Source organism: Periophthalmus magnuspinnatus, chromosome 19 (assembly GCF_009829125.3).
Source record: "Periophthalmus magnuspinnatus isolate fPerMag1 chromosome 19, fPerMag1.2.pri, whole genome shotgun sequence".
Lineage (NCBI taxonomy): Eukaryota > Metazoa > Chordata > Actinopteri > Gobiiformes > Gobiidae > Periophthalmus > Periophthalmus magnuspinnatus.
The window spans coordinates 4,557,234-4,584,789 of record NC_047144.1 but is presented as its reverse complement, the minus strand read 5'-3'; the positions used below and the strand labels follow the sequence as shown (position 1 = coordinate 4,584,789).

The 27,556-nt window shown below is 38.9% G+C and overlaps 1 protein-coding gene across 1 annotated transcript; it reads left to right on the top strand.

Annotated features, from left to right (window-relative positions):
- The first annotated feature begins 1,938 nt into the window (after positions 1 to 1,938).
- On the top strand, positions 1,939 to 22,767 carry LOC117387474 (heparan sulfate glucosamine 3-O-sulfotransferase 6). The gene is made up of 2 exons (XM_033984986.2): positions 1,939 to 2,665; positions 21,177 to 22,767. Exons 1-2 carry the CDS (start codon positions 2,205 to 2,207, stop codon positions 21,793 to 21,795), a joined length of 1,080 nt encoding a protein of 359 aa, XP_033840877.1. The 5' UTR covers positions 1,939 to 2,204; the 3' UTR covers positions 21,796 to 22,767.
- Positions 22,768 to 27,556: the final 4,789 nt, after the last annotated feature.

Here is a 27,556-nt window from a genome sequence, read left to right as displayed (position 1 = left end):
AATCAATATGGATGAGCACGGGGAGAGCACGTGGGTCTAAACGAAGCCTTTTCCGTTTAGACACTGGCCCAAATTGACATACTGCCAGGTTGGAGTAGGGCTTGGTCGATGGGTACTGTCATCCCCTTCAGATTTATCATGTGCATGGACGCGCCGCCATGTTGGATTCCACCTAGATTTCAACATGTAAGGAGAACATGCCAATAATATTTGATTTATACGGTTTCATATGAGATGGTGAGAGCTATTTTTGGAACGCATGGAGCAAAACATGAGTGGGGTCCATATGCACAAGACAGAAGTATTGGAGAGTAGAAACCTTTTACTGTTACGATATTGTTCCATTTATTAACTTTTATTGTTTTGGGTAAGAAGTTCAGCACCTGCCTGTTACCATGGAGTAGTTATATACTTATCTATCTTGCATTTATTCAGGTACAGGTGTTTTTAAAGCTCAAACATACTATTGTGAGCAGGGTCCCCTCTAGAAAAGCATCATAGTGCACATTTAAACACAATTAGCTTATATTACGTTGTGCAACCATATAATGCATTGTAAATCGAACTGCTCCATTATGCATTACACATGAAAATACCATAAATGACCATTGCTTTAGTTAGCACTGCTATTAATAACCTACTTAGCAGTTTTATGGGGGGAAAAACAGGCAACTTGGTGGTGGTCCAAATAATTACCCATGCACACTCACATAGGAAGTCATAAAACAGCATTCTATGGGCACCTGTCTGTCCTAGTGCACAGAAAGTGTACAAAGGTTAAAGTGTGTGAGCGCTGGCTCCATAGGGCTGTGTCAGAGGGACTATCAGACAGCAGGTGGCTTCAGGACAACTATCAGTCTAGGTATAGACAGACAACCAGAGCCCGATCAATCACATACACTGGAACAGAAGAAAGTGCAGAGGAAATTAGAGTGCATTACATTCTAGGGGTTATCAAATATTTATATGATTTCTCCATTATAGTACTGGAGAAATCTCAATGAATCAAATGTATCATAATTATGGTCTCGCTAAGTGAAAATGTTCATCATGCTTAACCCATTTGCCTTTTCCGGTGGAGTGGTATTGTTGTTTGTAGAATTCATTTGAGGGAATGAATAAGAAGATTCTGTTATAAAAAGTAACTTAAAGGTACTCTGTGTGAGTTTTCTTGTGAGGGATTTGCCACCTGCTGGTCTCTGAGGAGATGTTATTGAGCTGGCGGGAATGTTACACAAACATGTCATCAATTATAAGTGTTTTATTGTTTAAAAAAAAAAAAAAAACTTGGAAAAGCATGCATTCATACTGATGTGACCCGTAATTTGTCCTTGTGGCATCATCTGCTCATCATAGAGACAAGTTTAATGCAAAGCAATAACCATGGAGACAAGCAGGTGGTGGACCCTTCACTAAAAAGTTCTAGTGCAGCTTTAATGGTAAATAATAGCCTGTTGTTGTTTGGCATGGGAGGTGTATGTGGATTTTTAAAATATAGCCTCTAAATCAACATTCAGGGCTACTAATAATGGACGGCTATTCTACAGGTTAATGGCATTTTAAAATAGATTATTCTCAAATTAATAAACTATGAGAAATATAGACAAGCTTTGTAAAGGACGAATTGGATTAATGCATTCCAAGTTAGCTAAACAGACTAGAAATAAAAACCTCCTCTCCACTGGTCTGTTTCCAATGCGCATGAAATTTCACCAATATTATGAAACCACGTAGGAGAAAGAAACAACTGGTCACTTTTCCGTTTAGGGAAGGAAAGCCTCATTCATTGCCTCTTCTGGACTTTGAAAGCGCTTGTTAATTATTTTTCGGTGTTTTGGGTGTCACGCGGGGTTAGGATGTAGGGGGCGTGTGTTTTGGTAAACAGGGCGTGGATTTGTCTGTGAGAGTATAGTAGTAGGCAAGAAACGTACCAGTGGGGTTTCCTATGGCACCGTGGAGAGCGCACACAGACGCACTGACATCCAATATTCCTCTCAGGGACATCCTCCACATTTTAAAACGGGAATTCTGCGCTGAGGCAAAGAGGAAGACGAAGAAACGCGGGATGGAGAGCATTCTGACGCACGCCACCTCGCCACCTGCCTTATTACACCCCTGGAAACTTTGAAATATCACTTTTGCCGGACTTTTTCTGATTATGGCACGTTTCTTGCGTTGTGTTTTTACGCCGAGGATTGCCGCTCATGGGATGTAGCGCGTGGACATGTGGGTTCAACTTTGGACACCTGAAGGCGCAGTCCAAGCTGTCCGTCTTCTTTACGATGATCATTCTTTTCATGTACCTTTTTTACTGTTTAAATGGATATTGTGATTCCCTACCCAGACCCGTGTACGACCAAAGTAATCACCTTCAGAATAGACTACCAGAGGGACATGAAACGGAGACTGCGCTCGGTGCGTACAATGCGTCCTCGCTTGTCAGAGGAAGACTATCGCGCTTGGACGATAACATTCAAGCAAATAACATCTCTATAGCTAATAATTATGGGAGTAAAAAGTTTCCCCAAGCCATTATCATAGGAGTGAAGAAGGGAGGAACGCGGGCATTGCTGGAGTTTTTGCGCATCCATCCAGACGTGAGAGCGGTGGGAGCAGAGCCACATTTCTTCGACCGCTTCTACGACAAGGGACTCGAGTGGTACAGGTACGTTTACGCCATAAATTAACACGTCTTGGGGGAAAAAAGTGAAAGCTGAAGATGTTTAGTCCGTAGCTGTAAGAATAGACACGGGCAGAGGAGGAGGTTGCAAGTTCATGTCATAGGTCACGACTCCAAAAGTAGAAGAAGTTGAACTCTAGCTTGACAGTTGTGAGGTTCTCTTACAAAATACTAATAATAACTACAATGTAAGGAGGGGGAAAGCTGTATTTAACAATGCTTTAGGCTGTAACGTCACTTTTACGCACGGTACCCACGCTTTCTTTCGCTTTTAAGTTGCATAAACGTCTAAATATCAACTTCATTCTGGTGCAAATGAATTCAAAACGCATCCAAGGATACTAGAATAACTTCATTAGCTAAATCTAGAATAATACTTCCTTTTTTTTAATAGAAAAATCAGGTTGGTGCTTACAAGCGCTCACAAGTTCATGTTTACTTCAAAATTGTGACAGTTCAGGCAGAAATTAGTTGAGGCATGCCCTGCTGTATTTGCGCACACATTTTTCGCTTCAAGACATTTTCATTCCTTGGTCATATTTTCTGAGAATATAATACTGTGCGTGCGCTGCTGTCCTGTCCCGTGGTCCTTGCGTGTGCTGACCAATCATAGGTCGCTCAGGGCAATGACACAGAGGGCTCTGAACCACAGGGGACCAATGGGATTTATGCTTTGTGTACACTTTTGTTGTGCCCTTTGAGCCTCTGTGTGTTGTCATGAGAATCTGCAAAATGAGCAGTTTTTTTTTTTTGTTTTTTTTTAAAGCTTGGCACCTGTACACTCCTGAGACAGATTTTGAGTTTTTATTAAAGGTGTTTGTGAAAATGAATGTTGATATATAACATTTAAATGCAATATTAAGTTAAATTCCTTTGGCCATCACACTAATTAGCTTTTGTATTCGTTGCAATTAGAAAGTGAATATAGGTCAAAGGAATGGTGTTTTTCTCTAAAAGTAATGCAATAACAACTGCCCCAGACAAAACATGATAAACGTGGACTAATTTATGACCTTGGTGCAAAAAACTTCTTTATCTACATGGAAGTACAGAGGGGAAACATCCTGTTAATAGGTGAAAAACATTTTGGAGGGACACTATTACTATTAAGATACACACAACACTCTATTCTCCATCCAAAAAGTACATTAAATACTATTTGTAAAGTCAAAAGACATTTAAAATATAAAATACTGATTGAGGTAGTTGTATTTAAACAGCTGATGTTAAGTGTCCGATGGAAATTCTGACACTATTGACACAAGTGACATTAACCACAGGAAAAATGCACACCTTACATAGCATATTGCAGCGTTCCTTTTCTAATTTCATAAGATTTTTTAAAAGTGTCTTATGTATCAAAAGAGAACTATTTGTTCACATCAAAAAGTAATGCAGCAATATTAGCACAACTATCATACTGCAATACGTAAATACTTACTCTCACAATAGATCAGCTTCTATTATTTGTATCTACTATTTACACATTGTCTTTTGAAATATGACAATAATAACTGCACTAAAAGGTTGGAAAAACATTCTCCAAAATAGTAGCAAACAAATCTTTGAATCTGCCTTAATATGACGATAACAATACTGTATTTATTGTTACGTTACATTCTCATCGTAATATCAAGAATGGAATGAAGTTCTACAACACTACCACCACAAAAAGGCCCCAACAGCGACTACTACTAAGTAAGTTCTGGCACTACTTCAAAATGCTACCCGGTTTATCGTAGCTAGATGTAAAATGCAGTTATTTGCCAGTCCGTATATGTTTTTCCACGTCACCTGTAGTTGTGATCAGTCGCTCCTGCTCGCCGCCCCCTCTCCCTTCATTATCCCTCCAGACCAATAAGACGTAGCGTTGATAGCTTCCAGTGGAGCTAGTGTATTCAGTCCCCTGCCAATAAATCGCTGTTTATTGAGCTGACACGCTGCCTCCCTAAGTGTCTCCGTGTAGGTCCCTTGGGTGCTCCATGTCACTGGTAAGTTGATCACAGTGGGAGGATGGGGCGTTTTGATGGGTGGGGTCCAACAAGAGGGCGCATTATTAGATGGGGTTTGACGTTTGGCATTTTTTGGGGGGGAATAGTGCCTAGAAGAAAATGAAAGAAAAGTTTATGGGGGGATTTGTAAAAAAATATTGGGGTTGGTAAGGGAATTATAGGAGAAAGTATTAGGATTGTAGTCTTTTAATGGCTGATTATGCTGCGATAGCACTCTGAAGGGGGACAAAAGGTAACATGGTGATCTAAATATGCTATGTGCTCGCAGTTAATACCCCACAGAAGTAAAATACCCCCTCTTTAATAGCAGAGTGAGAGCTTCCCCTTCCTAGTTGACTAATCGATCTTCAGCACATGTCTTTAGTCGACTGAGAATTTCTTTAATTGACTGCAGTCCTAGGTAGCATAGACAGTGAGATCAATGCAGCAGGGTAATAACTGGTTCTCAAGGAGGCACAGGTGGGGCACAGCTAAGTGAAACTAGACATCAAAGCACCATGCTAGTCTGATTTTCAGTCGTGTTGTTCCAAAACGCTAACAGGAAAACGAAAATTCTGAGGTTTTCCTGTTTTCTTAAGAGGTATGGTAAGCCTTTTTACTAAGAAGGGTCAAATTAGACAGTGGCTTTATTCGGATCACCTGAAAACTTCCTGTTGCCACCAATACAGACTTTCAAAATGTAGTTTCACAAAACTGCAAAATATGTGCAGAAAAAATATTCTGCACATATTTGAAATCCGATTGATACAAACAAAAGCCAGAGCCTCATAACTATGAAATCTGTGCATGAATTATATCATTATTGTAACCGGGCTACAATTGCAATATATCAATCAAGCCATTTTTGCTCACACTTGAAAACATAAACCAAAACAAATTTGTGTGGAATTAATTTTGGAATCCATTTTTCACATTCGAGTTCATTAAGATTAAACACCAAAAGTGAAACACCAATTATTAAAGCTTTCCATAATCTAAGAACTAATATTTTTTGTCAATTAATACACGATTCTTTTGTCACTTTCCCTCACATACACACACACACACACACATTGATTTTACATCCTATTTTGGGACATTACATTGACATATTAGTTGACTGACCCTAACCTTAACTATAGTTACTACTTGCTTAACTGTAACCTATACCCTAACCAAAAATAAACATGAAACAACAAAGAGCTGTGCGTCGTAGAATGTCACAACAGTGTAGTGTAGTGGTGATCTCCACAGAGCAGTGATGTAGAATGTGATTTAACTGTTGCCGGTCTACTTGTGTGTTATACTGCACAAAAATTACACGGCAATTAGACATTAGAATTGTCACTGACCATGGTATAACTTATTTTAACCCTTATCTTAACTTTAAATCATGTTGATCTAATAATAAAGGCTTTACATCATAGGGAGCTCATTTTGGTGTCCAGGTCTTCATAATGTGAGTGCAGATATATATTTTAGCCCCCAAAAAGTGATAAATACCAGTCCTCTCTCTCTCTCTCACACACACACGCACGCTTCTCCTCACAACGTCTTATGAACTGTGTGTTTTGGTTAGCCCCTAATGTGCCGACAGGTCATGTCAACACCCTCTGAATTGGAGCAGTCTAATGACAGGTCAGGCATTAGCACGGACAGCTAAGGGACCCTCTGGACGGCCTGCCAGGGATTAGACCCCTCCACTGGTTGCACTTAAACAAGGCTTTATGAAGCATTAGCCTCCCCGCGCCATCACCTCATAGCGTTCGGAAAGTTTACAGGGCCCAGGGGCTGTGTACGACTAAAAAGACAAGCAAAACGACTTACAGGGACACTTATTTTATGTGAGACCCGGGAATACTTTCTTTTCATGTTATTCTGCACTATGTATGGCCATTAGCTTATGAGGTATAGGAATATTGACGTCATCAGCTGTCTAGTTTGAAGTCCAATAGGTTACTAGAAGTGCAATGAAATGGTATTCTGGGGTTTGTTACAGTTATAGCAATTTCAGCTGGTACCAAGCCCAGGTAATGGTAGAGACTGATTCAGAGAGGACACACAATACTACACAAGACTTACTGCGGAAACATGAAAGGAAAAATATTTGGCAAACTAATTCACTTGTTACTTCTTTATTGTTTATGTATTTTTCTGTTTTTTGAGAAAATATAATTACTTATTTTCTTATATTGATCAGGAATTTGATCAAGAATTGAATCCAGACTTTCATTCGCTGCCATTTCACCCAAAAATAGTCAAATTTCTTCTTCCAAACTTTGAACACTGCTCCAGACCACATGCTTTTACTGACAGATGACTGGCTGCAGACCTCTCCATTAAAAAGATCCAGCATATCACGGTTAGACTGAATCTTGATCTTGATTAAATTCACATTAATTGCACAGCCCGAGTTGTCACATTTAGATAGAAAGCACAGAACAACTGTCATTTCAAAAACATAGAAGATAGAATAACGTGATCAGATTGTTTTGATTGGTCCAAGGACAAAATTCTTAATCCTGTTTATGGTTGTCAAAACTATCAAATCTATATAATCATTTGAGCTGGTGTCAATACTAAAAAAGACACATTCATGAAACTTTCCTTAATAGCTTTAGAATAATCTTGAGCTGTATCAGATCAAGACACATAGACTAGTATACACACATGGACCACTATGGAACCACCTGGACCACTGAGGGATTACACAGATATAACACCTGTCATAGTCCTATAAAAAAGTATGATTATTTAATGCTGAAAATCACATTCTGTTGCCTAAATAAAGAGTTTTATTAATGTTCTTGTATCAGAATTGGTATTGAGTATCAAGTCTATTCCTTAGTATCGAAATCAAGTTTGAAATTTTAGTACTGCGACACTTCACTAATTTCACAGATCCTGTAGTAGCCATTATACTTAAAGGCGTATTTGTCACATAAAAGTTGGTTTGTGATTACAAAGCACACACCGCTCCAGTGGGCACTAATAATGTGGAATAATGTGTTAAGTATTGACTGACACATCTCATTTGGCTTCCTCTTCTCATTAGCTCCTGGTCCTTTTCTCACATCCACATGTATCTAGTGTTATTAGGATAATGACATACTAAGTGTGCGTTTTAAACTTAAACCAGAGCAGTCCCATGTGTGGCCAATGAGACCATCTGAATCCCATCACTTTCACTTATTCCTTTTTGACAGACCTCTTCATTTCAAAGTGCTTGTGTCTTTGAGCGCTGGAGCGAGGCCTGGCCCTTGTCTTCTGCTGGAAACCGACTAAAACACATGGACATCCTTATAGGAAGGATTTGGCAAATTGTTGTTGGAGAAATGCTTACATGTGGAAAAGTCTTGGCCCTGGCGTGGACTGGAAGCCTTTGTGCGGTTTTGATGGTGGAGAATGAGGCTTTCAACAGCCGCGGTGGTCAGTGCGTGTGAGCTCCGGAGTGGCGGCATTCCCACCAACGGCTTGCGGCTCCCATGAATTACCTGTAGAAATAAACATCATTTTACAATATCGATCACTTAAAATAGATTCTATGCATTGATCCGCAGCTCCTATGTTTTATCATGATGGCCCTTGCCCATAAAATATTAAATGATCTATGTTGTAATGTTATTTCCTCATCACAAACAGACCTGGAGTTGTGTTTTGTTTCATTCACACATGTTTAACATACAAACTCAGACTGAAAACACTTGTGATGTCATGTGGTAATACAGGAAATGCTCCACTGTGTTTTTAAACTCCATACACTTCACAACTCCAGGTATGTTGTTAATGAAGTAACAACATTATAACATGGCTTAAAGCTCACAAGAGTCAATTTTGCATAATAAGGACCTTTAAATATCTACTTCCTCATTTTGCATTTTAAAAATTGAATAATGACCCTTTAAATCATTTGAAATTATTTAGACAAAATGCTTAGTGATAATGATAATGAAATAATAGTGGACATTTAGATCAACCCTATACTAACTTTCATTGAGTGAAGTAAACAAAGTGTTCTGTCCCGGTCCGAAGACTTAAATCAGCTAACGTCAAAGCATTTAGCAATATGGATCACTTAAAATAGGTTCTTTCCATTGATCCGTGTGTCCTATATTTTATCACATGGCTGTAGTGGAAATGAACAAACTTGTGAATATTCAATCTCGTTGACAAGGCACTGTTATTCCTTCCTGGGGCTGACATTTATGCCCCGTGGTGTGAGGGCGGCTGGGCAGGATTTATTGGCTTGTTCTGGTCACTCAAACTGTGTAACGTGAAGGCGCGCTCTTGTTAGACGGCGCCTCTTTCCTGATTTGTATTGACTGCATCTGCGTCTGTGTTCTTCACCTGTTTACAGTCCTCCTTGTTTATGACCAGCTTTGATTTTCCTTTTGGACTTCAAGGCAATTACTGGAAACCTTCTCCATTTTGAGTTTTTGCAAGAGAAACAAAGAACAGTTTTAATCTGTTCGGTACCAACTCAAGTACGAGGAAAAATGGCAGCCACAAACACACTTCAATTAAAACAAAACCCCTCTAGTAGTTCAACCAAAGCCCTGATTTCTATAGACTGTCGCTTAAACATAAACCTTACAAAAGTTACAGGTTTTGTTCCACTAACTGCGATGAAATTCTATCTTGTTCCACTTTAGGGCCTTGATCCACAAATTGAGAATGCAGGTCGAGTTATCAAGCAATAACGTTAAACATACTTTTTTTTTTTACTGCATCTGAGCAAAAAATGACACGACTGCAAACCGTTTAAAATGAACTACTTCTGTTTTTTCCATTTTTAAGACAGTAAAAATCAGGTACAGCGCCATTAACAGGGCATAAAAATAATATTATAGCATGGATTGGAAGATTGAACTGTCTATTTACCAGCAAAAAAATGATTTTTGTCACACTTTGTTACCAATGCAAATGAATCTACGATACCACACGTCTATAATCAAACATGACTTGATGAAATGGCTGGTAATAGCTATAGATTGTGACTTTAGGGAGGAAAAAAACCCCGTGATCCAGATTGGCCATCAATATTTTGACAGTTCGACCTTTACCCCTCCACACCATGCATGCCCTGTCGCGTTCAGTCGCAAATAATGGACTCAAGATTGTAGACGGGAGACGGAGGTTGCCACATATTGCAATTACAGCGCGGGCGAAAGTTGACGTCAAAACAAAGTCTAGATGAGTTTTAATTTTACCTTTGTTTTGACGGGGCTTAATCCTGTATTGACAGAATTTGAAATAAAAAAAAAAGGGGGAAGAAATGGTTGCCGCGGAGTCATCAACATCATCTGAACATGGCGTTTCATTTGAGGGAGACGGAGAGAGCAGGGTGCTATAGGGAGTGCTTCAGAGGGATCAGGTTGAGTGATGGGCAGCCAACTCTAATGGACCAAAACCTAATCCGCTTTCAATTTCCTTCTTCATGATCAGGCTTTGTTCTGCTGTAGGCCCTGGTCAGGTTTTAAACGCATCTGTGAAAGATAGGCAAGAAGAGACAAGGGGAAATTATATTATGGAATGATGTGGTAAAAATGCATTAGAGATACATATTAGCGTTCACTTTCAGGCGTCAAAAGAACTGAAAATCTGATACTGATCGATAGTAAAACCAGTATTGAAACTAGATAGTCATTTGAGTAGGTATCGATACTAAAAAGTCACATTTACAGGACAGAAATGAAGCTTTCCTGAAGAGCTTTAGCATAATAACAAGTATAAGACCAAATAGACTAGTATACGCCCATGGACCACTATGGAACCTACCTGGGCTGCTGACGGATTACACAGAGTACACAGTTTGAAGTATCTAGTCTATTCCTTAGCATCGAAATTGTAAATCTGTACATTTAGTTTTTTTCTTCTCGTAGGTTATATTGTAAAAAATCAAACTGCATTTAATTATTTTGTATTTTATCCATTACAAACCAGGAAGGAAGACTCGATATTATTCCGTCAAAAAGCATTTCCTCAACAAATATGAATTAACGTGATAGGTTTGTAATGGTATTTGCTATTAAGGCTTCCAATTAACACATAAAACCATTAGCATATGATAGAACTAAAATATAATAAATACTAAGGCTAAATTGTTGGTACACACCCACTTCTCCTTATCTTCTAGGTCTGGTGTTGATGGCTGACATTTAACTACTGACCATATCTGTGTATTCTTTTGATTATGCAACGAGCCACAGTTTGCATTCTGGTTTGTGCAAATACGTAGCTCTTACATTTGCTTGCACCTTGTGTCAACACAGATGGTGAGAATGGCTCATGCTGTCTTTCATTTCAGCACAACTGTGTAATCACATTTCAAAAGCGTCATTTGAAATCCTGTATTATATCTTTTGGAAAACAATCTACCGTAATAGCTTTTTTTTGTCAGGGGTTGCCATGGTGAACTAGTTGTATGGTGACAGGTTTTCAAGCTGGTATGTGCTTCCGGCTATTACAAGCGAATCCCATGCTGTGTCTTGCTCGGTGACACAACGACATCATCTGCTAAAGCGAGGTTTTAACCTGCTGGCCTCAAGTTGGTGGGTGAATGTTTAGCTGCATAGTAACATGATGCCTAGTAGGGTTTATATTTGAATAAATACGCTGTCAAAAAGGTTTAACTCAAAATTTCTACCTCCAAAATCTGAACTCCGCTCCAAACCGCATGCTTTTACTGACAGACAACTGGCTTTACAGCTCTCAAATAAAAGGATCCAAGCTAATTATTGACAATCTCAATTAACATTTGATTAAAATTCAACAGCACTACTTGAAATCTCAGTTGGATGTACTGTATTTTCTAGAGTATAAGTTGCACCAGCCAAAAAATGCATAATAATGAAGAAAAAAAAAACATATATTTCACAAATAAATCGCACCTCCGGCCAAACTATGAAAACAAGTGCGACTTATAATCCGGAAAATACGGTAATTTATATCAAAGGTGTAAATAGTAGGTAGCCTGACACTGGAGCTTAGTTTTGACAGATCTTGTTCAGTCCAAACGCAGTGCCCTATAGCAATCCTCTGTTTAGAGAGACAAGCAATTATTGACCCTGGTGTCCATCTCTGTAATCTCTGACCGGGTGGGAGTTATGAGAAGCTGCACTCTGGAAAACCAACACGTCTCCTCCTAAAAACTTATATTAAATTCTGTTGTTTTGACTTCCATGGATTACCTAATTGTCAGCGGTGTCTGGACATATTTTGATAGGAAATTAGATAAATTAAAACCACTCTAAGGAGAAAAGCAAAACATGAAACATGACGTGAGTGACAGGAAAACGACCCAGCCAGTAAGTCAACTTTGAATAGTCTGAGAGCTAGCACAATACTGGACTACTTAAATGTCGAAAACGAGCCAACACTTGACTTCCTTTTCTAGATTAAAATGCTGCTAACAATGAGCTGACAAACCGCGAGGAGTGGCAGGGTTAAATGCTCGGAAGTGGCTTTTTGTGATGGGACGACATCAAGCACTCTGATTGGCTGGGACTTGGGGAGTTGGCAGTCGAAGCACAAGTCCATACTGAGTCTATTACAGAGTGCGAGGTGTGTGCGAGTGCGTTCATTCAGAAAAGCTGTTATTTAATAAGTTTTTGTCACCTGCAGGGGAAAGGCCAAGTTAAACGCTACAGTCTGGGCAAATGGCATGTTTAATGTTTAACAGGTATGGGTGGGGTAACAAGGTAGACAGAGATTTCATTTAGCTTTGTGAAAAAATAATTACTGTATATTGTTATCATGGCAGAGAATTCCAGAACAATTCAATGTACTGTATTAACCTGTTGTATAACTTTGCTTGAATAACTACGACTCTTGACTTGACCATGGTAAAGGATCATTCAGATGTAGACAGAACAAACAATTATTGTCGTTTACAAATTTGTAATGGAAACTACAACATGCCTTTAATACTGAGAGCTTTGCCATATGTTTCGTGGGGTTAGCTGTAGATGAAGTGTTGTCATGTGGATGTTTCATGATATAACATGATCGAAATATGTAATTTGGGCTTGAGTGTGGCAGGATGAAATAAACAACAAAAGAGTAAGCCCATCTGCTGATGAAGGCCACAGAATGTGGTAAAGCTTTTTGGAAAATTCAAGTCAGCCCAATTTTATGGTTGACCTGTTTCCATTTTGCTCATTAAATCATAGCCGACTCTAAACATGTAGTTTAGTTATGTAGTAAAAATTCTATTTTGTGTTTTAAATAAACATGTGGAACATAGTAAAACATAATCCCAGAACATTCCCACCCTAACACCCAGTATTTGGTAAGTGCTGATGACATCCCAATCTAAGGATACAGGAAGTGCACGTCTGAGATCTGTCTGGCCTCCACCCGTTTGTCTGTCTGTGTTCAGGAGATTGGGTGAAGGTAGGGTGGAGCTCTGGGCCCCTAACAGCTCACAGATAAAGCCACACAAGTAGGCCACTGTGGGCTCGCAGGAACACAAGTGCAGATTTTCCCATTTGATAAGTGTTGAGTGCACTCCAGACTTATGGACCCATACACTACTGTTACTGAAAGTCTGCTGTGGCTTATTTATGTCATTACAGACTACTGCGCTATCACACTTCCTCTCTTCATTAAGGCTTCCTCTTTGTGACTGGGCTCACAAAGCACACCTGTTTGAGTGACTGATGTGATATGAATAGAGATCACATATATTCAGAGTGTGTCCCTCTGTACTGTGCTGTTGTTAAACACTGTGTGCGGTGCTGGTATGTGTTAAAGTGCCTGCTCACAGTGCATGGCTCTCACATTAACTCAATGACACAGTGCAGGACACAGAGATGGCCCTCTGTCATTAGGCCTGAATCTTCTTCTCTGGGGAAACTCGGACTGACCACTTCTCACTCAGCTCCATCCTGTGTGATGTCTTTATTAACTGTTACGCCTCTGCTTTTTCCCTGCACTAGACACATTCTTCTGCTCTTTCCTACCGACCTACCCCAGTGATGCAAGCCTCTTCAGTAAAAATATGCCTCACCACCAGGAGCAGGGCCAGGCAGCAACCTTCAGAGCGCACGCTGTACCACTCATCAGGACAAGTGAGAATTATAGGAACCGATCTTATAAGAGAAACAGCAGAAAGTATCAAGTTTAAGATGGCTACACTCACAAGTATCACGTCATTCAGCATTCTCCAGCCTAAAATGCACGCTACTCTGTGGCATATTTAATCACAAATCACCAATATCATGTTAAAAATGTTAGCACCAGCACCAAAATACAATGAATGTGTAATTTTACATTTTTGCACTTCTTTTAAACGCTACCAGGATCATTAAGAATTTTGAGTATTTTGGTTTTAGCTGCGTATCCTTATCACAATATTGTTAATCTTATTGTTTTGCACAGCCAAACTATTGAATAACTGCAATAATAAGGAATATATCCAAATAGGAAATTACTAAAAGAAAAAACGTTAATAAAAGACCAAATACTGTCTTGTGAAATTTTAGTGTGATATTCATGTGTTCAGAAAATGTAATGAATAGTTCTAGAAATAGCTTGATCCTTTTCAGAACTAATATTGTACCACTCAATAATGAATATAACATAAATTGCTATAATTTTGTATTGACAATTAGATTCTGTTGTCAAAATTGGTATCGAGTATCAAGCTTTTTCCTTAATATCGAATATCTTTAGTAAAATACAGACACCAGAGCAAAAAATACCCAAATAAAAGTAAAAATATCACATGCATAAAAACTACTTAAGTAAAAGCATTCAAGTACGTGTTTAAAAAAGTACTTAAAGCGTAAAAAGTAAAAGTATTTTGCGCAGAGTTTGAGATCTAATAAAGCTTCAAATGTAATGATTTTGACAAAGATTTGTGCTGAATTTAGTTTTTTCGTAGCTGTTTTTATTAGTTTAGTTAGTCTTAGTTTATTTGTTCATTTATCAGGGACAATGCACATGAAAAAACATTGACCTACATAACGAGGTACTATGTTTGTGCCAAGTTATAGCATGATTGCTAATTTCCACCTTCAGTCCCTGGACAGATTGATGTCATAACTGGCGTACATAAAATATGATTACTATTTTTTTGTATACTTTTGTTTGCTCAAACTACAAACTTGTTAAAAATGAACACTTCAGGCTTTTTTATCAGGTCTCATACAATAATATAAGTACTTTTACATTTCACCCCTGTTCAAAAACATAGTGGAGTAGAAAGAACAGATACCTGCTCTCAAATGTACAGCACATTGCTACTTTTACTGTTACGTTCCACCTCTGAGTTGCCAGGGACTTCTAATCAGCTCCTAGCAGCTCCCAGCTCTGTACTTCAGACAGTAATGACAAACCTCTACTTCTTTGCACTTTACATCCAGAGCCTTTGAACGCTCTAGAAGTCTATCCCACGTCTCTATCCTCACTTCTGTTGTGGTCGCGGACGTCACTGCACGTTAAAATTCCTTCACACTTGTCATACGTATTCATAACAATTGCGCTTTGAAGGATACAGCCCAGGCCAAGTGAGGGTTTTGAAGTTAAGACGCAATAGGGAGTCAGTTCAAAAAGCGAAGAAAGGAGAGTAGGTAAGATGAGGAATAGAAACGAAAAAACAAAACATAAGAGAAACGCACTCAAGATGACAAGTTGTATTACATGATATGCCATGATCCCTGGTGGTCCCGGCCCCTCAATCACTACCATCTGCCTCTGACCTTCAGGGTGCGGGAGTCTAATTTCCGAGAGCTCCGGGCAGCTAGGGATTAAGCAAGTCTGGGGTCTGGACCTGAGCCAAAGGGAAGACATTGAAAAGGATCACAGATATAAGAGAGAGAGAGAGAGTACCTTTAACCAGGAGCCGAAGGAAGCACCCAAGCCCCAAAACAGTTCCCTCCTCTGGGCCGTACGGCGTCCACACACAGGCGCTGGCACTGGGCGAGATCATTGCTCCCAGATGTGGCCCATCCTGTGCGCAGGCATGTTCCGACAGTTGTTCTCTGCGGGTCCTTAGAGTGGAAAGCTGAGAAGAGAACGGAGAGCACATAAAAGCAGAGAGCTGATATTGCCTTTAGTGTGAAGCAGTTTATTTTAGGTCATGGTAGTGTATTTTATATTAGGTCAGTTTATGCTATTTAAAATGCACTGCACAAAGCAAATTTTAACCAGACTTTAAATAGCTTTACACAAAATAGCCGTAGTAACTTTCACATTGCATTGTTTTATTTTGTACAGTAGCGGGTAACAATAGAAGTCACACAGACACACACAACGACTGCTATTTCTGTAGTCGATTAGCCATGATTAGCTGTTAAGCCCTAAAGTCAAGTATTATATTTATGAGCAGGATAATATTAACACAACATGTCCGTCAGATATAGTAAAAGAAAAATGTTTAGCTGATCAATAAGTAAAGGGAAAAGATGACATGAATTGACAAAAACAATAAAGGACCGTCTGTTTGTATGTAGATAAAATACACATCAAACAAAATAGCTTTTAAATAGATGTTTATATAATGATGTATCAGTTATCAGTGATATCGGAGGATTTCCCCAGATATTGGTATTAGTCCGATACAGAAATTAGTCAAATATTTTTTCTGCACTCCCCTAATCTGTGTGTGCCCATGTGTCTTCTCCAGTTTGTCCTCAGTGTTTCAGATTTGTGTTTTTGAAGAAGACTAAATGAGTGAAAATATGAATTTATATCCCAAATAAATACATTTTGTCATTATTTTTACAGTGAAGTGATAAGTTAATTTGTAAACTTCTGTATAACTTAACATAAATTTGGTCTATACTATCTTAATGTGGGGTGACCGGATTTTCAAAATAAAAAATTGGGACATTGGGTCTGTATGAATAAAACTGTGAAAAGAGTGTGTAACATTGTCCACTCTCGACTTTTGGGTCAGTATATAATCTGAGGGACTTCTGTCGGTGCATTTTTTTGTCTTATGTTTATTTTCAAGCAGCATTTTCTGTATTTGGGCTAAACAAATGAAAATATTTTTCCGTTCACTGTTGGCGAGTATCAAATCGGTCAAAAATAGGGACACCTGGAGCACGTTTCGTATATAAAACTGGGACAAATCAGTGGTTTTGGATAAATCTGCTGGGACAGAGAACACAGGGCTCAAAACTGGAACAGTCCTGGGTAAATAGGGACGTCTGGGCACCGTAGCTTAATATCAGTATCTGCAAATATCAGTTATTGGCCACAACAGTAAGACAAATATCAGATATTGATATTGGCTCAAAAATCCATATTGGACCATTTCTGCTTTTTGGCTTTGTACTTTTACAGCCATGGTTGTCATAGTAGTAGTATTTATGTCCTGGTACTGGAGTCATAACAGTAGCCTATTAGCACTTCGCCCCTTTTAACAGACCCTAGTAAACCCTAGCCCACCCAGTCCGTCATATGCAGTCTACGAGCACATACACGTACATCTGTGAGCATTCCTGTGCCACATGCTAACTGTAAAGATGTGAGGAAAACAAATACCTGATCCGTAGCACAGGTAACTCTGGTAGCCATTTTTTGAGTTTGACATAGTGTAACCCTATATCCTTAATTCCACAGATGTTTTATTGTTTTTTTCTTATAATTTATGTATTTAATTAAAAAAAAAAAAAAGATCAAGTTTTAGAAGTTTAAGAAAGTAACACAGAACACTGCAACTTCCATTTAAATTAGCAACATTTGTACATAGCTAACATTAGTCAGACGTAAATTTATAATAATATTCCTTAATAGAATATATTATAGGCCTACGATTATTTTGCCCATATGAATGGTGTTAGCCACTGTTTCGCCTCAGTGTTTTGAAGTCAGCCAGGGAAACGTCATTGCTAATGGAGCAGGCTTCACCAACAGCAATATTAATGGGCCATAATGCTCCCCTGCCAAAAATATGCAGATTAAAGGATGTAACTTTTTATTCTTTCTCCCTTGGAAATACTCACTCTAACGCCAAGACATTTTTGCAGCGTGGGTTGTTCAAAAGTCATTCTGCAAAATTTCGGAAAAAATTGTAACACAGAGAAGAAACGGATACGCCAAAACTTGCAATTTGGCATGAAACACCTATGAAATTATCGTCTATTGGTGATGCAGTTACTTCAAAAACTTTCAAACTTCAAATAGACTGTTTCGGGACACTTTATTGCCAATCACGTCATGTTGCGGCCACACATTTTGTATCTTGGCTCAACAGTAATCACTCGTAACTTGTTCACTGACCTCAACTGCTCATTGTAACATGTCCCAAAGCTAATACAAGACATAGAAGCTGTATTGTTTTTCGGAACATTCTCTCTCCCAGGGGGATTGAAGCTGTAATTCTTTCAATTTTGCTTTGTCCCTTCCCGCGTAATACAGCGGAGAGGTTTCTTATGAATACCAGGAGTTTTGTTAGCCCCGTAACTTGGTGCCAGGGGACAGGATGAACTATGTGTATGTTGGATCGCACGTTGAGAAGTAGTCGGCTACACGCAAAGCTCCCTACTATGCAAGCCCTGCACTTAGGGACCAACCACGAAGATCTAGTAAACATAATAAGCCCTTATAACTTCCTTCAATACTTTCCCTTAACAAAACTTAGCCACTCGCTTTTCCAATTGTCTTGTTAAATCTGAACGTTAACATCACAGTTGTATTTTGTATGAATAATCGGTACAAAATTTGACAAAAAAGACAAATTGGTTTTCCTTTCTTTCAGTCTGACCACTTTACATATACAATCCACTTCTGGCAGCGCTTAAGGATTTCCATTCAAAATCCTACGCTTTGATCAAATCCGGTTGAACTTTTTCTACTATGTCTTCACCGCTGCCTAGACTGAGTCATCTAAGTATGGGTAAAGATCAGGCGGAAGACAGCAGCGAGTCCTTTAAGTGTAGTGAAATTACTGATGATAATAACATGCAGATGGCCAAAGGCAACAAGTGGGATTGTGGAGCAACTCTGGGCTCATGCTTCTACTGCTTCTGCTGCTATTTGTCATTTGTAATAAGACTTAAACTGTCAAATCTGTAGATATGTTTTATAGTCCTTGAACTAGTAATTTATATTTGCAATGAGTCGTTTGATATGTGCAATCTAAAATGGGCTTTATCCATTTGTATTTTACTTTCTAATACGTATTATAGTTTTGCATGTGGTGATCAACTCAAATAAGTGTGTTTTTTATGTCCTTTGTTAACATTTTAACATGTAATAACATTGTTCCCTCGTCAAAAACATGCGTGAAGAGGTTTTATATACCATCCCTGCATATTTGAGTAATCTAGGGACCTCTCCTTGGCACTATACCAGGTGATGTTTCATACAGTTAGCAGTACGATTCTGTCCAATGCTCCGCCCACAAGCCTGCGTCACCTGTGCTTCTGTAAACATACAAAAACATGATACAAAACTATACACTACAACTTCACAAACCTGGTGTGATATGCAGTAGTTTCATTAGCGGGGTGCACGCTGTGTGTGCTGTGATAGTGCTCTGATAGATAGACGGACGGATAGATAGATAGATAGATAAACAAATAGATAGATTGATAGATAGATAAACAAATAGACAGATAGATAAACAAATAGATAGATAGATAGATAAACAAATAGATAGATAGATAGACAGATATAGATAGATAAACAAATAAACAGATAGATAGACAAATAGATAGATAGATAGATAAACAAATAGACAGATAGATAGATAGATAAACAAATAGACAGATAGATAGATAAACAAATAGATAGATAGATAGATAAATAGACAGATATAGATAGATAGACAGATATAGATAGATAGATAGATAAACAAATAGACAGATAGATAGACAGATAGATAGATAGAAAGATAGATAGACAGATAGATAGATAGATGGATAGATAGATAAACAAATAGATAGATGATAGATAGATAGATAGATAGATAGACAGATAGATAGATAGATAAACAAATAGACAGATAGATAGAAAAATAGATAGATAGATGGATAGATAGATAGATATAGATAGATAGATAAACAAATAGACAGATCGATAGATAGATAGATAATTTGTAGACCAATTTGTTCCCTCACAAACTTGTTTTCAGTGCTTTCATGTTTGTACAGTTTTAAGACTCTGAGATTGGAGCAAAAGTATTTGTTGCAGCAGTTTTGCAGTTTTGAAGAAATATCCAAAGACATTTAAACTTGGCTTGACAATAATTCCCTGAGATCTTTGAGGTTTTCACAGCTCAAAATGGAAAACAAAAAAGCTGACCAAAAATGCGAGTGGCGACAGTAACTTTTCCAGGCCTGCAGCAGTAGCCCTCGCACGGAGGTATGACAGTTATGTGGCTGAGGTTTGGGTCCGGTGGGTCTCCTGAGCATTGTGCACTGGGGAGGAAGAGTCTGCTCCTGTACCAGAGACAGAGATGAGAGGAAATGAATTTGGTTGATGCAGAGCTGTGGTTTTCCTACAGTCGAAGCAAACACATCCATCCCAGCCAGCGGCCTACGTCAGGTTTATCTCCCCCTAATCACAGATCTTACCCGCTAATTACAAAGCCAAATCGAAAAGCTCCAGGCATTGAGGAGTCATCAAAGGAATGGTCTGAAAGTTAAAGTTCAGAATGCATCAAGAGGTTTTTATTTTATTATACACCGTGGATGTTGTGAAACTTTTTACACCACTAGTAGCATTTCCGAAGATCTGGTTTCTAACTATCAACAGACTCTAGGGATGGGTGATACTGACATCGGAGATTTATTCACCAATAACTATTAGTATTATAAATGACAATACCCACACATTACAATGTTGTAGTTAAAAGTTATTAACTTTTCCCTTTTGTATAAAAAGTATTCATCTGGGTTTGAATTGGACTATATATTCGTTGGTTATATCAGGCTGATATATTTTTTGGTGAATCTGCTGCATAAAGAATATAACTAAAGCCTTATTTGCACATTTTACTACAAAGATACTGCACAAAACTATACTGTTCTCTTATCCTATTTGGAGCAAAACAGCTGTGGATGAGTTTTAATATATTGAAATGATATTATTTGGAGAAAATAATGAAATTGTCCCGTCATATTGGCCAAAAAATATCGGTAGAGATTCTCCGCCATCAGTTTCTTTGGATTCCCTGGTATCAACAAACCGATATTCGTCAATCTCTAGTCTGAATATAATTGTTTTTTAGTTTGTTTTTGTTATGATGATCACGTACTCATAAAGCTACAACTAGACTGAGAGTTAAGAAAACAATAACCCATATTTTAAGCAACCCAGAAAAGGAATATTGACCAATATTGGACTAAATCCTATCTACAGCGACACTAAATTCAAGACTATACATGGTTAATTTATTCCTAATTTGAGTAGGACAAAATTAGAAAAACAGCCGTCTCAAAATTAACAGAAGGCCAAGAAAACGCCTACATACAACCACCAATAGATAATTTTTAAAGAACATTTGGCTTACATATTAAAAGATTTTTCTTTCTGTCTTTCTCATTCAGAAACCTGATGCCCCGTACGCTGGAGGGCCAGATCACTATGGAGAAGACCCCCAGCTACTTCATCACCAAAGAAGCCCCTCGCCGCGTCTTCTCCATGGACCGCCAAACCAAGCTCATCATTGTGGTCCGGGACCCCGTGACGCGCGCCGTGTCCGATTACACTCAGACCCTCACCAAATCCCCCGGGCTGCCTTCTTTCCAAAACCTGGCCTTCCGCAACTCCACCACGGGCCTCATCGACACGTCATGGAGCGCCGTCCGGATCGGGATATACGCCAAGCACCTCGAGAACTGGCTGCGCTACTTCCCGCCTTCGAGGTTCCTGTTCGTGAGCGGGGAGAGGCTGGTGACGGATCCGGCGGGGGAAATGGGGCGCGTTCAGGATTTTCTGGGACTCAAGCGCGTGGTGACGGACAAGCACTTCTATTTCAACCAGACCAAAGGATTCCCCTGCCTGAAGAAGCCGGAGGGGAGCAGCCGACCGCGGTGCCTGGGGAAGTCTAAGGGCAGGCCCCACCCCCAGATCCCGGCGGAGGTTCTGCTGAGGCTCAGGGAGTTTTACAGGCCCTTCAATCTCAAGTTCTACCAAATGACGGGACAGGACTTTGGCTGGGACTAAGAGGTGCTCACTATAAGCTGTTCAAATATAGACTGTGATGTTCTTCGAAACCAAATAGCAGAAAAGTGAAATTACCAAAGCCTAAAAATAGTTATGCGTGGCGGTAACCAGAACTCAGATGACATTAGAACCTTGGCTGTTAAAGATGCATTATGTAACTTTTCTGGTGTGCTTGTCCCCATAAAAAATGTTATGAAATATTCCGCAATATGACATTAAACTTAACTTAGCAATTACAGGTGTTTTTACTCCTCAAAAAACTAGAAAAACATGCCTTCTTTCTGTGAGCGGGCTTGCTTCTCCGCAGTTCTGACATGTAACTTGGCCTGGTGGTGTCAGCTAGTTGTCGTCCATGGTTTTATATGTTTAATAATGCAATACTGTGGGACATTCTAGGCGAAGCAAAAACATCTCCCAGGAGACAAGCAGGCAGCGGACCGTCAAACAGAAAAGTTACACAGTGCACCTTTAGTTGAGTTAACAGTCCAGAGACCCAAGAGAATGTAAAATGTAAAATAGACCAGTAAAACATATACTTTTTCCTCACGTTAATGTTCTAAACCACACACAACTATTAAAAAACATGAACCTTTACATTTAAGTCCTACACGTTCAGTCACCTTGTTTACGTCAAAATGAGGATTTTACTTTTTTTTTTTTTGTTCGTTTGTTTGTTTTTTGTAAGGGATACCAAAGATTACGCAAATATTAAAAGCTATAGACCGTCATTATTTTTGATACATATTTCTTTGACTTGTTGAAGCGTGAAAAAACTGGTTCACGTTCTGTTATGACTGTTGTTGTTAATATCAAACTATTTTTTCAGACCACTTTATCTGTGATGATTGCCTTCGTAGCGCCAAACAGCCGACTGTAAATGCATATGTACATTTCTAAAAGTTTAATTTATAAGAAAAGACAAGCTATTGTTGAGACATTTGTATATGAGACTTGGAGATTCTAAGTAAAAAAAAAAAGAATTGTTATTGTTCGTGCGTGTCTTGTGTTGATTTGAGCTCGGCATGAGACTTTCACCGGACCATCCATTTTGTATTAAAAGACAAATGTTTTAGCTTATTCTTGTTAAGAGAATATAAAGACCATCTGGGGGACCCTTTTGTTTTCATTTCGAGGGGAACTACTGGAGACTCAATTTAAATCAAATACGATTAGTCATTATTTTGGCTGAGTTCGTCGAGATTTTGATTATAAGCACATAATGACAGAATTGCAGTCAAATAGAAGAAAGGCTCATTAGTATTGCAGGATAAAGCCAAAGATATCCATTTGTGTAACAAGGACAAACAGAAAGAATAAGGGAACAGTAGTACAATTGTTTTATTATAGGCGAGGCTAAATCTTTAAATGGCTAAAATCCCCAAAAACTATATTTACATTGATTTTCTTTACAATGACAGTATCACAAATAGATAGTTTAAAGTACACGTTTGAGCAAGTATTGGCTAAAATAGCTTAAGAATGATCTTGCACTGTATTAGAACAAGTATAAGACACATAGACTAGTAGACAGTTCGCGCATGGACCACTATGGAACATACCTGGATGACTGAGGGAATACACAGATATAAGACCACATAATATAAAAGAAAGTACTATGATTTAATAGTGAAAATACTATTATCTAAAGAAAGAGTTGTTTTTTTTTATTATAACATGGTATTGGATCAGTATTAAGCATCGAGTCTATTCCTTAGTACCAAAATAGAGGTTGAAATTTCAGTATCGTGACAAAACTACAAGAACATTCCAGGTCATAGGTCTCTCCAACACATGTACTCGCTGAATTTGAAGTTAACACAGCGCCCTGCCTTTTTCCTGATGTGTAAGCAATCAATTGTGCCGGCTGATTGGAGACCTTTAGAGGACGGTGAGCTTTGACCCCTCCCCTGCCCCTTGACCTGTGAGCCTGGACACCACATAAACTGCTGACCAGTCCTACTACTGCACACTTAATAGACTCTCCCTCACAGGGCCTTGTATAGCCCCCAGATACACACATGCTGGGGTTTTTTTATGCTTCCTGGGGACATTACATTGCCTCGAATTCATTTCCTGGAGAATGATCCAAACCTTCACAGTTACAGTTATTACTTGCACAAGCTAAATCTTAACCAATATCTTAAAGAGGCTCTAACTTTTTTTTTTTTCTATGTAAATTAGCAAAATTTCTTTCCCCTTTGCACAAATATATAGGTATCTCTTAAGGTAGGAATCTGTCTATACTTAATTATAAAGCATTTTCGTCCTCTGGGAATCAGGAAGTGCACTGTTGTTGTTAGCATTACTGAGATGGAAATATAAAACTCAGATCTGGCCCCTGAAAGTTATAAAATGTGTTTATTAACTCATTGTTGTGAATAATCAGGATGCTCGGAATGGATACGGTAAGTGAGGAATAACTTCTAAAATGAACTACTGTATAAGTCGCACCAGTCAAAAAAATGCATAATAATGAAGAAAAAAACATATTTCACATATAAATTGCATCTGAGTATAAGTCTGTTACAGCGCATTTAACTTTATATCATGTTTTTGATCTGATAATACAGGATTTACGTCAGGGGGATCTGATTTTTCTCATGAGGGACGCAGGTCATGACGCGAGTGTGTGTAGATTTTAGTCCGCACAGTGTGACGAATACCTGCTGACACACACATGCGCACACACATAGCGAAAACAACAACCCCCACCTCCTATGTATTAATATTACATCTGCACCTCTCTAGGACCAGGCCTGGAGGGAGCAGCCTGGATCAATAACTGCCTGTTTAGTTTATAGGCTTTGGGGATACGTGCTTATGTGTACCATGTCCTGCCGTCACTTTGATTTAGCCCAAAGGGTCGGGCGTGACTCGCTATCATACATTTGTAAAATATTATTTAACTCTTTATATATTTTCGGTACTTTTGTGATCAATTCATGGTACCGGCTCAAATACACAGGGTGTGTATAAGGGCTGGTTTTAATCTTGCCAAGGTTGGTGCCGTCAGCGTGGAGACGTGGTTCCAATCTTTATGTTGTTTATAGTGTTATGCAAGAGAGGCATTGTGGTAGTTACTTTTTATTTAAGCCAGAAATGCCCTTGGCGTTCTGTATTTATGACCAATATAGCCGACATAGACGTTTGTTAGCATAAAAGCGCAGACACTATAATGGTATACTATGGTTACATGCAAAAAAAAATATATACCGTAGTGGGAAATTATGCCACAGAATTAGAATCCATTTTAGATTACTTTAACAACCTTTTTAAATGTGAAACTAATTACCACCCTCTAGTGTTCGCAAGCACCAAAAACTTAAAAAGGGGGTATTTTACTTCTACGGGGTAATAACTGCAAACACATAACATATTTACACGACCATGTTATCTTTTACTGTTTTGAAAATGCTAAATGAGCTGAAAACCTGTTAACATGTTTCATAAGTTTCACCTTAATTTTTGACACGCCGAGTCTCCAGTCCCTTTGCTCTCCACGCTAAGGCACTCCCCCTTCAGAGCACAATCACAACACAATCAACATATATATAACCTAACAACTGCACATCGCATCAGGTTTGTCAAGTTGCTGTGTACAGTTTTGTATCATGTTTTTGTATATTTTTATGGAGAGCTGTCGTGTGGGAGCACGGATGACGTCGGCTTGTGGGCGGAGCAATGTACAGAATCTTACAGCTAACCACAAGTAGAGTTGGAATAAGACGCGGGAGAGATTGCTAAAATAGTCAAGCATGCATGGATGACATCTAAAACCTCTTCAGACACGTTTTTGATGATTATAACATGGTGGAACGCTACAAAAAATCAATTTTCCATAATATCTATTCTTCAAAATTGTAGAATATAGCAATAGTCTATCCCACATAAGACAACCAATTGTGTCTGAGTGTATTTTTGTAGGATGTATTGGCTGACTTAATCCATGCTTATTTCATCATTGTAAATACATATCTTCCATAGGACTAATTATAGCCATTTCCCTATTTAATCAAACGTACCAATCATCTAATCTAGTCTACTCTTGTTTTTCTATTATACCTTGGATAGCGTATCATACAGTCCCTCAGGTCACACTAGCCCATTCACGGTTGAGGAGTGCGTAGGGGTGAGCAGCCAGCTATGTGGTCGGGTTTCCCTCTGTTGCGGACCTTTCTTTATGTTTGGTTATGCACTGGAGAGCTCCTCAGATAGCGGCCCCGCGTTCATTCACCGTCTGACTAGAGGCATTCAGGCCTAAACAGTATTGATATGCAAAGGAGCTGGCCTATTCTCACATAAGAATCGTGCTGTCAGAGTAGTGGAGGGTAAATCCAAAAACACTGGGATTAGCCTAAAACCCGGATATCAGGATGGATGGACTGTGCCACCCCTCCAGATCCTTACACCCGAATGAAAGTGAGCGGTGACCCTTTCTCTGAGGTCAAGTGTGTCCAGTGAGATGGTTCCCTGATTGCACTAGGACTGGGCCGCAGCATATCTCTGGTGATTTATTGTGATATATGTGGGGATCATATAACATTTTAATATTGTGATTTAAGTGTGGCTAATTGCTGCTGCTAAAGCCAAGAGCAACTTAAGCGCTGACTGTGGAGGCTCTGCATAGGCTAAAAACGAAATAATAAGAGATAAGACATGAGGAGTGGAAGCAGAAATTGTAACTACAACTTAAATAGCCCCAAACAAGTAAGTACAAATGTTATAAAGGCCACAGATTAACCTATTTATTTAGTTAAAATGCACAAAATGAATAACATTGTGCAGGCTTTTCGATTGCACATGCCAAACATTCATGACTAAACATAGCAAAGGGTGTGTTCAAACTTGCACACACACCGCTTGAAAATTTGGGATTAAACCCGGACTGAAACAAGACCGGGACTAAACTAGAACTAGAACAGGATTAAAGCAAGCCTAGTGTCTGTCAACCTTACACATTACTTGTAAAAAATATTCTAAAACATATTGTCAATTTGGTTTTATTTTAGTCCTATTTTTGGTTTGCTATCATAAAAGAGCTTGAAAATACAGAATACGCTGATGAAATATGTTCTCACACTGCTGCGTGCCTTCTCTGTCCCTAATACCATCAGAAAAGGTCACGCAGCCTCATTTGACCCTGAGGTGCACTGCGTTATTCTCAAAGGGGCGGGACCAGGGCTTGATTAATACATAAGCGACTTCGTGTAATGGGCTCATTTGCTGTGAATGATAGAATCTAATGGGTCGTTATTGGGGACTGGTGAAACCTTTATGTCGCTCTATAACGTGTGATCACTAATGTTTTGGCAGATTATAGCTCATTGGGGTTTTAATCTGTCTGGAAAAATGCATAAATCTGAAATATGTTAAGAGGAGACTGTTGTGTAATATGAACTGCAGAGAGGTGTTGACTTGGCAAAACAACTGCTTAAGACTGATAACACTTAAGTTTAAAAGTGGTCATTTGATAGAGGAGTCATCTGTTGACCTTTGACCTCCAGACAGAAAAGTGTTAGGGGTAAGGAGAGTCTGCTGACAGCCAGACATACCCAGGTCTGACACTCTGTCAGTACTCAAAAGCAGAAGTACATTTTAATAGTATATTATAAAGCATTACATTTGCCTTGCTTGGTTATATAAATATTGCTCGCGTACTGTATTTTGCAGCAAACATTGCAATTTATACTTAACCGTAGTGTCATGAATAATGCCAAAACATCCTAACTTCAATACACTTAACACTTGTATGAAAGCATTG

Coding starts and splice junctions, on each gene's coding strand:
- LOC117387474 (XM_033984986.2), top strand. CDS start 2,205: ATGGGATGTAGCGCGTGGACATGTGGGTTCAACTTTGGACACCTGAAG. Junction 2,666..21,176: donor AAGGGACTCGAGTGGTACAG/GTACGTTTACGC, acceptor TTTCTCATTCAG/AAACCTGATGCCCCGTACGC.